This window comes from Pteropus vampyrus, unplaced genomic scaffold, assembly GCF_000151845.1.
Source record: "Pteropus vampyrus isolate Shadow unplaced genomic scaffold, Pvam_2.0 Scaffold53, whole genome shotgun sequence".
NCBI classification, from domain to species: Eukaryota; Metazoa; Chordata; class Mammalia; order Chiroptera; family Pteropodidae; genus Pteropus; species Pteropus vampyrus.
This window is the reverse complement of record NW_011888834.1, coordinates 5,069,038-5,084,453: the sequence shown is the minus strand read 5'-3', so window position 1 is coordinate 5,084,453 and position 15,416 is coordinate 5,069,038. Positions and strand designations below refer to the sequence as shown.

Here is a 15,416-nt window from a genome sequence, read left to right as displayed (position 1 = left end):
AAAGTAGATAAACAGATAATATAAAATTAAAAAAAAAGAAAAAGAAAAAAAACTAGACATCACAGTAGTTTCCAGGAGACTGGGTCATTTGGGGGCTCATGTCATATTCAAGAGTGGACTTCGGAATGAAGGGTAAATAGAATTTATCTTTCCAATTTAAAATCTCCATTCAAAGCTTTCAGGCTGCCAGCCCAGCTCTCCATCTGTTTAGAATGGTCCCTGTTTGTGTACCTGAAGTCACGACCTTGGCAGAGAAGGACGTGATGTGTGGCAAAACTCCCCTAGAGCTACATCTTTAATAACCAGAAACGGAGTTTAACAAATTTCTTAGTAAGTTTATTTAAAGTCACGATTCCGAAGCCCTAGGGTTGCCCTAACAAAGGGATGAAATCTCGGAGGTTGCCAGCTCACGGGAGATTTACTTTGCTAGATCGCCACCTACTGATCATTCTAGGAACTTCCTTGAGGGGTTGTCAGGTGCAGACAGGCCTGCCACACATTTGCAGGCTAAAAAGGAAGTTATTACATTCCTTCAGACTATGACTACTCAATTTTAGTGCATCCAACATACTTTCTTAAACTCCACAATCATCTGTCAAGACAGATGAAAAAAAAAAGGCCAAGTGTCTACGTGCAGCTGGTTGATATTTGAGAACAGTCGATGCTGTACTGGGAATGCTGGTTTGGTTTGCTTTGGTTTAGTTTAGTTTTAGATCACCATCACTGCATTCCTGGCAGAACTGATACAAAAATATACTTGAGATTCCTTGACACAATAGCATTTAGATAATATATAGTAATAAATACAGATTCTGATTTATTTTTCTGAATGTTTTTAAAAAATGACTTGCCTGAACTTAAACTGCAGAACCTTGCCCACCCTCCACCCCCTGCAGTACAACTGCTGATGCTCTGCTCTGGTTTTATTTCTCATTTTTATATTTTATACTGTTTTTCTTCGTGTTGCCCTGGATCTGCATTGTTCAGTGGTCAGTGATTTGAGAAAAGGTTTTGTTCGAACTCCCCAAGCAGGTAAAGCTTCTGCCCTCCCCTGTCGATCTGCTGGTGGGTTGGGGAACATAGTCACAGGTCGCTCAGTTCTCACCCCTCTGGGATTTTACTCTCTGTGATGCTCCTGGGGTGCTCACCCCCACGCAGGTCTTTCCCTGGTCAGCAAGGGGTGTGTGGAAAGCTGGTCAAAGCTGCCACTCTTCTGATTCCCAGGTCCCTCCCCTCCTCATTCCATTCTGGGCCAGTCCACTTTTCACCCTGCTGCAGACCAACAAAGATGCATCTTGGTCTTATTTGTCTCCTATTAGCACTTTTGCTCATTAATGATTGACTTCCTCCTCCCCAACCCAAATCCAGCCCACCAAATGTCATTTTTAAAATGTTAATACATTCAAAAAATTTAATGTAGATACGGTTTTTTCAAGGAGGCTCTATAGTCTTTATTACTTATGGTGTTAGCTTAAAAACATGACATTTATAGTTCAGACAGGTCCTTTCATATTTAAAAAGGAAGTCTTAAAGTATCAATTAATTTTAATGAGCAGTCTCTCTACCGATATGTACATATATATCCCTAAAGACATTCCAATTTGAAAAAAATAATCACCAGAAATTAGTAGTTAGATGCATGTAGAGCCCAAGACAGAGAAAGTGAGTGAGAGTGAGTTCCCTGGAAGAGATATGGGAACGATAACAAAAATAACAAATCAAGAGGGCTATCTTTTTAGAGGGAGAATAAGATATCACCAAAATGTATACTGTTCATCAACATATGAACTGTTTAGGTGGATACGAATATGTGACTGTCTCTTCCTTTTGGACATCAGAGGATTATTGTTTGCTTTAATGAGGCGATTATAGATGAGATTTTATATTTTATATGGAATTTCTCTCTTCATACATTTACATAAAATATTTAAATTAGCATCCTCTGCTTTAAGTACACATTTATCAATATTCTTTCTTAAACGGATGGTTTTAATTAGAATAACAAACGCGTGTTGAGAAACGGCCTAGGTGTAAAGTGCTGAGTCACTGCTGTTTGATCTCATTTTAACATCAGCTAGTCAGCATAGCAACAACCATTTCACCAAGGACAACCAGCCTTCTTCCTTGATTTGCAGCCTTTATTTAATTGAATCATTAAGTTTGCGTTTAGCACTTGAAACCATTATTTCAGCGAACGAAAAAATAATTGCATACAGCTTTAACGGATAACACAAAGGAAATAGAGAACACAAGAGAACACACTGAGAATCATCAGTATAAAGAAATAGCTGAAATCATTCCCAGGACAACTCCAAATACTACGATCATCTGACAGGGAAGAATGGAGATGGCACAGAAATCACACGTTAAGTGCTCAAATCCACATGTTATAAGGATCTCACAAGCCCTTCATGGGGACAGGGAGTATTCCTCGTCTGCTGGAGTTAATTTTCTGAAATTCTTGTAACTTTCTGACTTCTCTGTCAGAGTCTTAAGGAATTCTAAAAATTTAGGAATTTAGAATTAAATTCTAGGAATTTAGAATTACCAGAAACATGTCAAGTCTTCTATTGCTACCACCACAATTTTAAGCCCTATTCTGTGAAGATGACTAATTCTTCTGTCTCTTTCACTGATAGGAAATGAGTAAGACAGTCATCTACCTTTTAACTAGCTAATGGAATTGGTTGCCTTCCTGCACTGATCTCTTGGTATTTCTGTGGAAGAGAATTTCATTTAAACTGGAATTCATGTTAATTGTGTCATGTTCAAATTAAGGTAAGTACTTTTATGCTCCCAAAGAAAATAACCCTTTATAAGCAAGGTCTTGTTTCTTAGACTCACTCAGGGTTGTAATTTACAGTGTCCTCAAGGTTTTGACTCTTTTTTTTTAAGTGACTAGACTAACATTTTGCAGGAGAATACTAGAGCAAGGAGACTATTTATTTTCGTGTTAAGCTAAAGAGGATTCGGAAAACTGTAATAATTTTTTGTAGCATCCGTCTACAGTACAGGTTATGAAGTTTTCAGAAAGAAGTTATTTCTCTTCAATGTTTTCTGTCTGGGTAAAGAACATTTAAAAAAACTGCCAGAAATTTGTGCAGCAAATATCGAGAGAAGGTTGTGAAGATCTTGTATCCCGAAGCCTCAACCTAGCCTTGCACAGCCATTTTGGATATCCAATTTCAAGTTCTAAGTAGAAAGAGATGATTAAAAACAGTTTTCTGTAAAATCTATAAGCATGTTCTATTTCAGTTACTCGTTTATATCTCCTCATTACAATAACCTTTCTGGATTCTGCTGTACTACATTTATTCATATTTCTTCAGCTCTCCTTAGCCATGGCTAATTAAGCAGTTATTGTAAAATGAACAAGCCTATTACAAAAGAAAGAAAATCATTTAGTTTTTCAATACAGAAAGCCAGTTTACTTACACTGGGAGTATCTTTCTCTACTCTCCAGCATGAGACAGGTTTGTCATTGTGGAATGAAAGGGACATTAGAAATGTTTTTCCTTCTCCATCCCAACAGGGAAAGTGTATTGGGTTAGATTTCTTGTAAGAATGCCTTGTGGGGGAAAGCTTCATATTAATCCAGAACATTGTAGGAACTCAATAAAAATCAATGAATGGATGAATGAAAGAATGAAAACAAAAACTCTGAAATGTAGCCAAACAATGCTCATTTTGTCTCCCTTTGACAAAAACCACATTTTTTGATACATTTTCTAACATAGATATAATAACTCACAAGGGAAATTATCCTTCAGATATAGTCAGTAAAAACTTGAGTAAAGCAATCGTGAAAAAATCATTCTATTAGGATGATACCTTTTCTGTGATTACCAGTACTATTATGTCCTTTAAAATACTGTATAAGAATCCATGGGTATGTATATTTTTTCTAAGAAAAGTTTGGGAAAGTTTTTTTGTTGTTGTTATGTCTAAAATGTATTGAGATTCTGACACTGTTGAATTCTAATTTGCTCCTTTGGTCGGGTGGAAAACTCTTGGACTAAAACATGCTCTGCTGTATTGTCTGTTAGAAATGTTAGCAAATCAGAGGAAACAACTCCAACCATTCTCTTCTTTTGATAAGGGCATAGGGTGTCCCCCATCAGTCAATGAGTAGGCGAAAAGCACAAAAGGATGCTAGCATTTGAAAAACGTAAAAGCGGCAGGGTTACTATCTGTCATGAGAACCTACCATGTTGGCAATTTGATTAGGATCTGTGAGTCCTCTTGAATCTCTACTTGCCGGTTTCTATAATAAATGAATGTTGTTGTGTCAGGAATTGCACCAGATATCTCACACAAGCACACACGCGCACATACACACACGCACACGAGGGGACACACGCAGACTACCTCTTCTTGATTCATGAAAAATATGACAGTTTGTAAATTGCTTATGGGGTAGGGTGTGTTGGGGAGCATGGTTCTGGTTAAGTGAAGTTTTATTAGAAACCATTTTTCCTTGTAAACCTTGTGAATTTCTCCAACAATATATTTGGTAATTGGTTTCCAAAGATTTTTCAAGTGCTAGAGCTTTTTTCCAAAAACTGTGTCTATTGAAATGCCAGTGAAACTGATTCGTGAAAGTGGACTGTGCTGGCTGAGCGTGGAAGGCATGCTCATTCTGTTCTGTCCTGACAGTAGCACCTTCTAAGCCCCTTTCATGTGACAGGAGGATTGAAAACTACCTTAATCACACTCTTTCAGCCAGGAATAGAGACAGCTTAATGAGAATTGCTAATTTTAAAAATCCACCATTGAGAATCTTGGTGCTTTCACATCCAATTCTGACTATAAAATGTTCTACTGTGTGACCTGGGGGATATGGATGTAGATATAGGGACTCTAGCACTTTGGGTGATCCTAGAAGTCCTGTAATATCTCTGTTTTGACTCTGTCTCTAATGCATGTGTGTGCTAATTTGGCGAATTTGCTTCTCTCTCATCAATCGATTCAGGGCATATACCTCTTCTGTCAGTGGGAGGCCCTCAGGCTGATCTCGGCCTCACTGGAAGCCATCGTTGAGTTTTGACCCTTGAGAACCAGGGCCAGGACTAGAGTGAGGTGAGTGAGGCATCTGTCTCAGGAGCAACATTTAAGGAGCACAAACAAATTCAGTGATCATTTTAAATAATACGTTAATGCATCGTTCTAAAAAATCAAAACGCATTCCCAAGAATTCATGATGAACACAATGTCACTATTTTAAATAAAGACAGCATCTGAACGTGCTCTTGATGACCCACCATGCTCTTTTCACCCTAATCCCAGCCCTGCTGAAAAGTAGGAACTGTCCTATTTCTGCTTCAAATTAGAGAATCCTGTTACATTGTTGGATCTTTTCAAGGAACCAATGAATGCTTAAGTCCATCAAATTTATTACCAAAATGGACATAAACTGGCACAACCAACATAAAGGAGGCAGGGGACCATACCAGTGTGATGTAGTGTGGACTGGAAAAACTGGTTGGAAGTCTCTCCGAGGACTCTGCAGTTCTTCTCTGGTGAAAAGAAAACTATTAACTTGCAATTAGTTTTCAAACAAGTATGATTATTTTCCAAGCCCAGAAAATAAAATTTTCAGCCATCCCTGGAACACAGTCTTAGTAAATGCACAAATATTAAAATACATGGGGACAATCTTCTTCCCTAGGTTATTGTCTTATGATGGACGAGTCTAAGGTTTTACCTATAAAACCTTACATATGGGAAGATTAAGAGTTTCTTTACGTATTAGATAGCATGAGTAGCACAAGGCACGTCTGTTAGCCTCCAAATCTTAATATCTCTAATTGTCTGAATGCCTGAAATTCCCCAACCAGCTATATCCTTTTGGATCTTGAAGGTCTTTAAGGACCTCCAGAACTTACTATTGCCATACACATATGCCTGGCTGAGGTTACCCTCTTTAAAATGCTTTCTGTTAACCCCCAGCAGATGTTTATATAACTGGGAAGCATGTTCCAGTGGAATCGGGACCTGGAAGAGGCACTGAGTGCCAGAGGAAAAATTAACCGAGGATTATTAATGTGACAGGGAAAGGACACCAAAGACAGACTTTTCCCAAACCAAATTTGCTGAGAACTGGACTTTGATTGGTAATATGCAAAACAAGCACCAGCTAAATCATTATTATGTCTACAGTTTTACGACAAATAATACAGCAAGCCCGAACATGAGATTACAGGGCCCAAACTCTCCTATACAATCTATGTTTATAATATATTATGGTATATACTCCATTAGTAGTGAGTTAAGTTTATTCATATAGTCAACAAATATTTATTAGGCTCCTCTTCTAAGTTCCTCATTTAACTAGAAAACCAAAACCCCTTAAGGAGCTTGTATTCTAGAAAGTAACAAATGTGCCCCAGGCTCTATTTAAACCTCTTTTGGCTTTTGTGACTATTCATCAGTGATCACATGCTAAGGCCACCGTGGCCTGATGCTCTGCTGTGGGAGTGCACCTGTTTTGCATATGAATTTAAGGAAACCATAATTATAAAAGAAACTGCAACAGCACATGAGGCATAGTACATAATTAACACATATTAAGCGCTAAGTATATGCCAAACACTGTGCTATGTACATTTACATACCGTTTCTTATTTAAACCTCAAGGCAAATATTATTGATATTAGCATCATGTGGTTTCAGTCCCCAAAATCTCAGTGTAAGCTTAAAAAATTATCACACAATATTTTCTGTCCATTTGAGTGGACAATTAAGACTTATTTTTTAATCATCTTGGTGTCACCATTTGTATAATAAAAAGTACGAATGGATAAAAATGACAAACCATCATATAACCAGAGAAAGATGACCTATCCATCCCTAAATACTCACGTGAAATTTAGTAAGAACATTTCTGCTATAACAGCATAATATGTGTTCCTGGGGGTAGGGTGGGAGCAGGTTATGCAATATTGTGCAATTAAAAACACATGCCTTTTGGGACATGTAGAGTTGGGGCTAAACATTTTAAACCCCTGGAGCTGTGTTACCGGACTGCCACAAACCCAAAAATCAAAAACAAAAACAAAAACCCGCCAAAAAAATTAAAACAAAACAAAACACACACACACACGCACACGCACACGCACACGCACACACACAAACAACTTTAAAATACTAGCACCAGTCTATTTTCATTGACATTTGCACCTAACAATGGTCAGTTGATACTTAGCCTCAAAACTTAAGGCTTTTACTACCTCCTTCAAGACTAAGGTCCTAGAGGGCAATTTCATCGGTACACTCTTACCAAGAATGATCTCTTCAACGATTAATATTTTTAAAGAAATGCTTTTATAGCTTCTTAATCTACAGTTTGTTAGTGAGCCGAATGCATTGGAAATCATAATTGTTGTTAAATGCATTGGAAATCATAATTGTTGTTAAAGGCACTTAACAAGCCACTAGTTGTAGGGACTTCTGTAGAATTGTCAGCTTTTATCTTAGGCCTTCATATATCGCTAAAGCTGTTATTTTCATAAACTTTTTTCCTTTAGTGTAAAATATACACAAAGAAGTACACAGGTATTAAGTGTAGAGGTGGGTGAATTTTCACAAATGAGCACATCTGTATGACCAAACCCTAGCCAGATCCAAAAAGAAAACTTTACTTCAGAGAGGATCTCTCTCTGAAGATCCTCTCTTCCCTGTTGTAACTGCTACCCTGACTCCTAATACCATAAATTAGCATTGCCAGTTCTTGAACTTGATCTAAATTCAATCATACAGTTTGATTTTGGATTTGGTGTCTTGCTTAACAGCATGTTTATGAGATTCATCATTGTTATTGTAGATATCAGTAGTTCATTTACTATTCTTTGTCTGTAGTATGAATATTTAGCAATTTGTCTATCCCTTTTACTGTTAGAACATTATCGTAAATGATTTCTGATGTTCCCATGTATACCTTTCTGTTGGGTGTATTCCTACATCAGGAATTGCTGGGTCACAGGCCAAGTGTATGATCGTTTTAATACATAGTACCAATTTCCTCCATTGCTTATACCATTTAAACTCTCATTAGCTGTGCATGAGAGTTTTCATTGTCCATATCCCCACTAGTAATTAGTGTCTCCATCCTTTATTTATTTTTAATAATTTCATGGGAAATATAATAAAGATAAAAGAATGGATTCATGGACTAACAAACAATTTTAAGTCATTATCTTTGTAATTGCTGCATTGGCTAAGAAATAAAACAGCCATCTCAAGTTTTCTATCATCATTTCCACTCACTTCCTGCCCTTAAATCAGCCACTTTCCTGACTTAAAACAATGATCTCTGCCTTGCATATCATTATGTTTATCTCTCAACCCTATATTTTAGTCTTGCACATTTTATATTTTAAATTTTTATAAGAAAATTACATATATATGTATATATACGCATAAGTTTTATAACTTATGTGTGTATATTGCTGTTTGAGTTCATTTTGCCCATGGTTCAAAATATAGATCACAGTTCATTTTTGTACATGTGAATGTACAGTTGTTCTATCACCATTTATGAAAAGAGTAACTTTCTCCACAGAATTGTCTTTGCACCTTCATAATAAATCGACTGGCTGTCTATATGTAGGTCTATATGTCTCCATTTATTTAGGTCTTTTAAAATTTTTCTCAACATCCTATTACCATTTTGCAGGCACATTTTTGGTTCTTTTTTTTTTTTCAGATTTATCCCTAAATATTTCACATTTTGGTGCCATTTCAAATGATATATTTAAAATTTTATTTTCACATTGTTGCTAGAATAGGGAAATATAATTAATTTTTGCTTATCGTTCTTGTATCCTGTAACTATTAAATTTATTTATTTGTTTTACAAAAAAAAAATACTGCGGAGATTTTAATTAGGGTTATTTTGAATCAATAGGTCATTTTGGGGGGAAGAATTGACAACCCAACAATAGTGAATTTTCTGTTTCATAAACATGTATTTCACTCCATTTATATTGGTCTTCTTTAATTTTTCTCATCAAAATTTTATAGTTTCTATGTTTAGGCTTTGTACATTTATTTATTGGAAGTACTGGCAAGTAGTTTTCTATGTTGTAATTATTTTGTCCAGCTTGATAAGAGAGAAATCCTGTTGTCATAAATGAGCTGGGAAGTATCCATTTTCTCCCATTTTCTGGAAGAATTTATATAGAATTGGTATTACTTCACTAAATATTTGGTATAATTCATACAGTAAAGCTATACTGGCACAGTGTTTTCTATGTGGAAAGGTTTTTACTACAAACTCGATTTCATTATTCAGGTTGTCTGTTTCTTCATGAGTAAGCTTTGGTGATGTGTGCCTTTCAAAAAAGCTTACTATCTCATTACACTGTGAAATATATAGAAATGATTTTTAAATAATATTCTCCAATTATCAATTTAATAAGTGTATAATCTCCTGTGATGTCACCTTTCTGATTCCTGACAGTCTATGCTCTTATTTTTTTTCTGATCAGTCTAGCTAGAGGGTATAAGATTTATTAATCTCTAAAAAACGGCTACATGTTCATTGATTTTCTCTGTAATCTGTTTCACTGGTGACCAATCTGATATTTATTTTTTCCCATCTTCTGCTTACATTGTTTCACTTATTTTATTTTTTCTAATTTCTTAAAGTGAAAGCCGAAGTCATTGATCTGATGCATTTCTTCTTTTCTAACATAAGCATTTAATGCTATAAAATTTCCTTTAATTAGTATTTTCACTGTTTCCCATAAATTTTGATATGTTGCATTTCATTTTCTTTTAGTTTAAAATACTTTCTAATTTGACTTTTGATTTTTTTCTTTGACCCATGGATTCCTTGGAATTTGTTACCTAATTTTTAATTGGGGATTTTCCCAATACCTTTTTGTTACTGATTTTTAATATGATTTTATTTTGAGAACATATTTTGTATGGTCCCAATTCTTTTAAGTTTATTAAGACTTATTTTATGTCCCAGAATATAGTTTATGTTTATAATTTTTTTCCAATAGTACACAAATCAATATTTTATTTAACCAATATAGTTTGTTCTGAAATACTGTCATGGTTTGCGTTGACTCTGCCATTCTCTCTCTCCCAACATGTAGTTTGAAGGTTTCGTGGTATGGAATCATGTTAATTGTTGTCCTGCATCTCCTACCTCATTTAGCTTAGGGCTAGTTCCACTTTGAACACATACAGAACTACTTTTAAAACTGATTAATTAATTAACTATTACAAATGAAATTTTCTTACGTGTAGGGGATGAATATTAGGTAAGACTGGCTCAGTCCTTGTCTGCTGCTCATCACCAAAGTATCCTTTATTCTCCACTCCCAGTGTTTCTCTGGGTGGGCTGTCAGAAGGAAATTGAATATTCGGATAAGATATGGGATACGCCTGTGGTTAATAATAAATCATCTGGGAGATTTTAAAAAGACTAATATACAGGTTATACCCTATAACAATTAAACCTGAGGGAGGAACCAAATTAGTATTTTTTTTTTAATCCCTTGTAATTCCAATGGGCAGCAAAGTTTGGAAACCATTAGGATAAACATTTGAATGAGAACAAAGTATATAAAAGCTTGATTTACTGCTACTCTTACATGGTCTTCTATAATAGGTTATACTTCTCCCCCATAAAGTATCGTCTATGACCACAAAGCTTATATATTCTCAATAATGGTCCCATTCAACACATAGAAAATACAGACATACCTCTGAACTAGCTTCAGTTTAATACATTTTTGGGAGCGAATTAATAATGTGATAATCCCAATACTGATAACAACCAGGATAGGCACGACAACCAGAATGGAGAGATCTGGAATGGTAAAAAAACAAAACAAAACAAAACAAAACCTTCAACCAGGATATCTTTAGGACGGTGGAATATTAAGTAACTGAGCCATTACAACCCTGGTTCTCCCCTCCTTCAAATATGTTAATTCCCCCTCCCTATAACTTTTCAATATAAAGTAAAAGGCCAAAATATTACACAAATTATCATCCATATTAGCAATTGCCACTCCACTCAGGAGTCCATTATGTTTAAGGGACCCACAATCAGCAGAGAAGTTTTGATCATCAGCTATTAACTGACATAGAAAAGGCCTTGTTGTGTTATGGGCTCTTAGAAGGACTGATCCAAATTTAACTAAGAGAAGATGCATTAATTCCAAAAAGCAATAGTAGTAAATTCAAATTCGACTAATTAAATATGGAAAATAATAAAAAGACCATAAACAGAAATATAACATATATTTGTAGTAGACCTGAAAAAGAACAAAAAAGCTTTTTCACTGGCTAGACTTTGATATATGCAACATATTATGTTATAGGATGCTTACTGGTAACATTTAAGCTTTCTTCCCAGTCCACAGCTACCTGTTCATCCTTACACAGGCACTCGAGTTCACTGCCATCCACCTGTAAGGGCAATCATCACATAATTTTATCAAATGACTGACATAGCTGTGTTTTATACCTCACTTAGCTTGGTGCTAGTTCTGTATCAAACACATACACAAACTCTTTATTAACTAAACTGCATACCAAAGTCTATATTGGAAAAAATAAGCAAAAAAATATGAGAATCAACTACCATTGAAGATGGCCTTTGAACAAGAGAGCGATTCTGACAAATTGAAAACTAGACAAACAAGATAGCTTTACTTATCTTTCCAGAAAGCGTCAATATTATTAAATAAACAGCCTCCGCTAGACTTGGACAGATAACAGTCAAAGAACAGACTCAAGCTAGGCTTAATAATGGGATAATATTAATGTGGGGAAAAATGATGGAACAATGGTTAGTCCATTAAAGAGCAATGTGTAATGGTTAAGAACACACTCTCTGTATATCAGCTTTTCCTTTCACAATTTGGTGTGACTTATTCTTCATCTGTAAAAGTAGACATACGAGTAGTACTCACCTTTCGATCTGTTATGAAGCTTTTAAAATTTAGTATATATGCAAAGTACTTGAAAGAGTTCCTGACACATATACAAACTCTATATGTGTTATGATTAACTGAGCTTAGGAAAAATGTCACCCACAAACATGACTGTTAAGTACTGCTAGTATTGAACAAAGTTAATTGAGTTAAAAAATAAAATTGTCTTGTTGTTTTATTCAAAAGCTTTAAACAAATTTTCACATTGTGATAAATCTAACTTTAAACTTTAGGTATAAACTTCATATGTATCTAAGTTACTGGGTTTCTAGATTACCAGTCCAATGATAAAATATTTGGCAATACTGACGATATCTACATGTAATACCTGGTTTGGCTCTTTGGGTCAATTTTATAGATGATACATTAAAAAAAAGGGTTCAAAATGTATATTTGATTTAAAAACCACCTTACAAATATACATACATATATACATTCACAAACACACGCACACATACTCATAGGCTCTGGAATAAGTCCTATGTAAATAAATGACTGGTAAGACATTAATTTAATAAGGGACCAAATCTTACAATATTTTCATTGCACTGAGAGGAGCAACTGGTTGAATTGTAGGCATTTTCAATAGTCACACATTCACCGTTGCTGCACACCTAGAAATAAAGTAACCAACATGAATTAGAATGACTTGTTCCTAGAATTTACATAATATTTTCTACTGTGAAAAATCACATGTAGAATCTTCTGTGGAATAAGAAATCCTCTATTAGAAAATAATGTACTGTACATTCAAATATTGTTATACACAATCTTCTTAATTTATGTCTGTGTCCTTTAGAATTCTTCAAATGTTTATCTAGCAAAGATTCTAAAATTGTAATTACAACAATTTCTTCTATTATTTCTATCAAGTTTTCTTTCATTTGAAGAAGATCTGTGCTTGTCATATCACAGTTGCTGGTCGAGCATTTTATTAATATCAATTAATCTTATTTATGTTTATCACCTTTGTTTTAATTTTTTTTTAGTAAATTTTATGACCAAATTATTATTGTTTTGTTGCTCATAGTTATTTCCTGGCTTATCTTAGCCCATTTATTCAATTTTTAATTGTTATTTTTATTTTTACCTATTTCTTTAAAAAGAGCTTATATTGGGACATGTTTTTCCAATTCTACTGAAGCATAATTGATGCATAAAAATTGTATATTTTTAAAGTGTATATCATGATAATTTGATATCCATTATAAAATGATTAACAAAAAAAACTTAATTAACACACCCATCACCTCAAGTAGTTACTTTTTTGTGTGTGTGGTGAGAACATGAGCATATTTAAGGTGTTCTCTCTTAGCAAATGTGAAGTATACATTACAACATTATTAATTATACATCAGATTTCTAGAACTTACTTGTAACAGAAAGTTTGTACCCTGTGACCAACATCTCCCCACTTTCCCCACCTCTTAGCCCCTGGCAACCATCATCCTACTCTCTGCTTCTGAGACTTTGACTTTTTTAGATTCCACATATAAGTGAATTCATACAGTATTTGTCTTTCTGGGTCTAGCTAATTTTTCTTAGCATAAGTAAAATATTCCCCAAGTTCATCCATGTTGTTGCAGATAGAAGGATTTCCTTTTTTTATTCACATTTTTATTATCCATTCACCCATCGAAGGACATTTAAATTGTTTCCATATGTTGGCTGTTGTGAATAATGCTGCAATGAACATGGGGGTGCAGATATCTCTTCAAAATTTTGATTTCAATTCCTTTGGAGATATACTCAGAAATGGAATTGCTGGATCACATATTAGTTCTATTTTTAATTTTTAGAGGCACCTCCATAAGAGCTGTATCAATTCACATTCCCACCAACAGTGGACAAGGGTTCCTTTTTCTCCACATCCTCACTAATGCTTGTTATTTCTTATCATTTTAATAATAGCCGGATGGTGAATATGAGGTGTATATCCCATAGAAGTTTTTACTTGCATTTCTCTGATGATTAATGATGTTGAACACCTTTCATATACCAGTTGGTTATTTGTATGTCTTCTTCGGGAAAATGTCCATTCAGGTCCATTGCCCATTTTTTAATCGAATTATTTATTTTTGTTGTTGTTTTGCTATTGAGTGGTATGAGTTACTTATAACTTTTATATTTTAGCTATTTGTCAGATATATGGGTTGCAGATATTTTCTCCCATTCATAATTTGCTTTTTCATTTTGATTGTTTCCTTTACTTAAAGAAATGCTTTACTTGGATATGGCCCACTTATTTAATTTTGCTTTTTGCCTGTGCTTTTGGTATCACATTTAAAAAATCATTGCCAAGATCAATGTCAATGAACTTTCCCTTATGTTTTCTTCTAGGTGTTTTACTGTTTAATAGCTTAAATTTAAGTCTTTAATCCATTTGGAGTTACTTTTTGTTCATGCTATAGGAGTCCAATTTCATTCTTTTGCATGTGGATATCCAGTATTCACATCACCATTTATTGAAGAGACGTTATTTTTCCCATTGTATGCTTTTGGTGCTGTTGTCAAAGATTAGTTGACTATATATACATAGGTTTATTTCCCAGCTCTCTATTGTTCCATTGGTCTATGTCCGTTTTTATGCCAGGATCATATTGTTTTAATTAATATAGCTTTGTAATATCATTTGGAATAAGAAAGTGTGATGCTTCTAGCTTTGTTCTTTGCTCATGATTGCTTTGGCTGTTTGGAGTCTTTTGTAATTTCATACAAATTTTAAAATTGTTTTTCCTATTTCTGTAAAGAATACTATTATAGATTTGATAGGAATCACATCAAATCTGTTCATTTTGGGTAGTATAAACATTATAAAAATATTAATTCCTCCAATTCATGGACACAGAATATCTTTTAATTTATTTGTGTCTTCTTCAGTTTCTTTTATCAAAGTCAATTTCTCTTTCAGTGTACAGATCTTTCACCTCCTTGGTTAAATTTATTTTTAAGTATTTTATTGTTTTCAATGCTATTGTAAATGGGACGGTTTTCCTGATTTCTTTTTCAGATAATTTGTTTTCATCATTGACTTCAAGGTGTGAGGGTCAGTATAAATGTATAAATGTTTATCTCTTTCTATGACTTTTTCCTGGTACTAAGTGAATTTTCATTTTATACATTACTCAGCTCAGCGACATTTTTTATTATTATTTCTTTAATTATATTTTTACCTCTATTATTTTACCTCTATTATTTTTAAATCTAGAATTCCTATTAAATCTGTATTAGATATTTTAGGACTATTTTTCCTGCTTTTATTCATTTTATTTTATTTTTTTAAAATTCCTTCGTCAAGGGTTAAAGTACAAATTAGTAGTTGATAGATGGTCACGCAGATAGAGAACATGGCTTAGGGAATGCAGTAAGCAGTAAGGTAGGGGCTGTATGTAGAGCCAGAGGAATGATAGAGTAATCAGGGGAATCATTTCATAAACTATGTAAATGCCAAAAAAAAAA

The 15,416-nt window shown here is 34.3% G+C and overlaps 1 protein-coding gene across 1 annotated transcript in view; it reads right to left on the bottom strand.

The window, feature by feature from the left end:
• Positions 1-3,147: 3,147 nt before the first annotated feature.
• ADAM7 (ADAM metallopeptidase domain 7) overlaps positions 3,148-15,416 on the bottom strand; it is a 52,117-nt gene continuing 39,848 nt past the window's right edge. The window contains exons 16-21 of the mRNA XM_023530768.1: positions 12,491-12,571; positions 11,352-11,430; positions 10,720-10,825; positions 10,255-10,354; positions 4,208-4,264; positions 3,148-3,192 (exon numbers count right to left, since the gene is read on the bottom strand). Of these exons, the coding sequence (XP_023386536.1) occupies positions 3,148-3,192; positions 4,208-4,264; positions 10,255-10,354; positions 10,720-10,825; positions 11,352-11,430; positions 12,491-12,571 (468 nt within the window). The remainder of the gene's footprint in view (positions 3,193-4,207; positions 4,265-10,254; positions 10,355-10,719; positions 10,826-11,351; positions 11,431-12,490; positions 12,572-15,416) is intronic.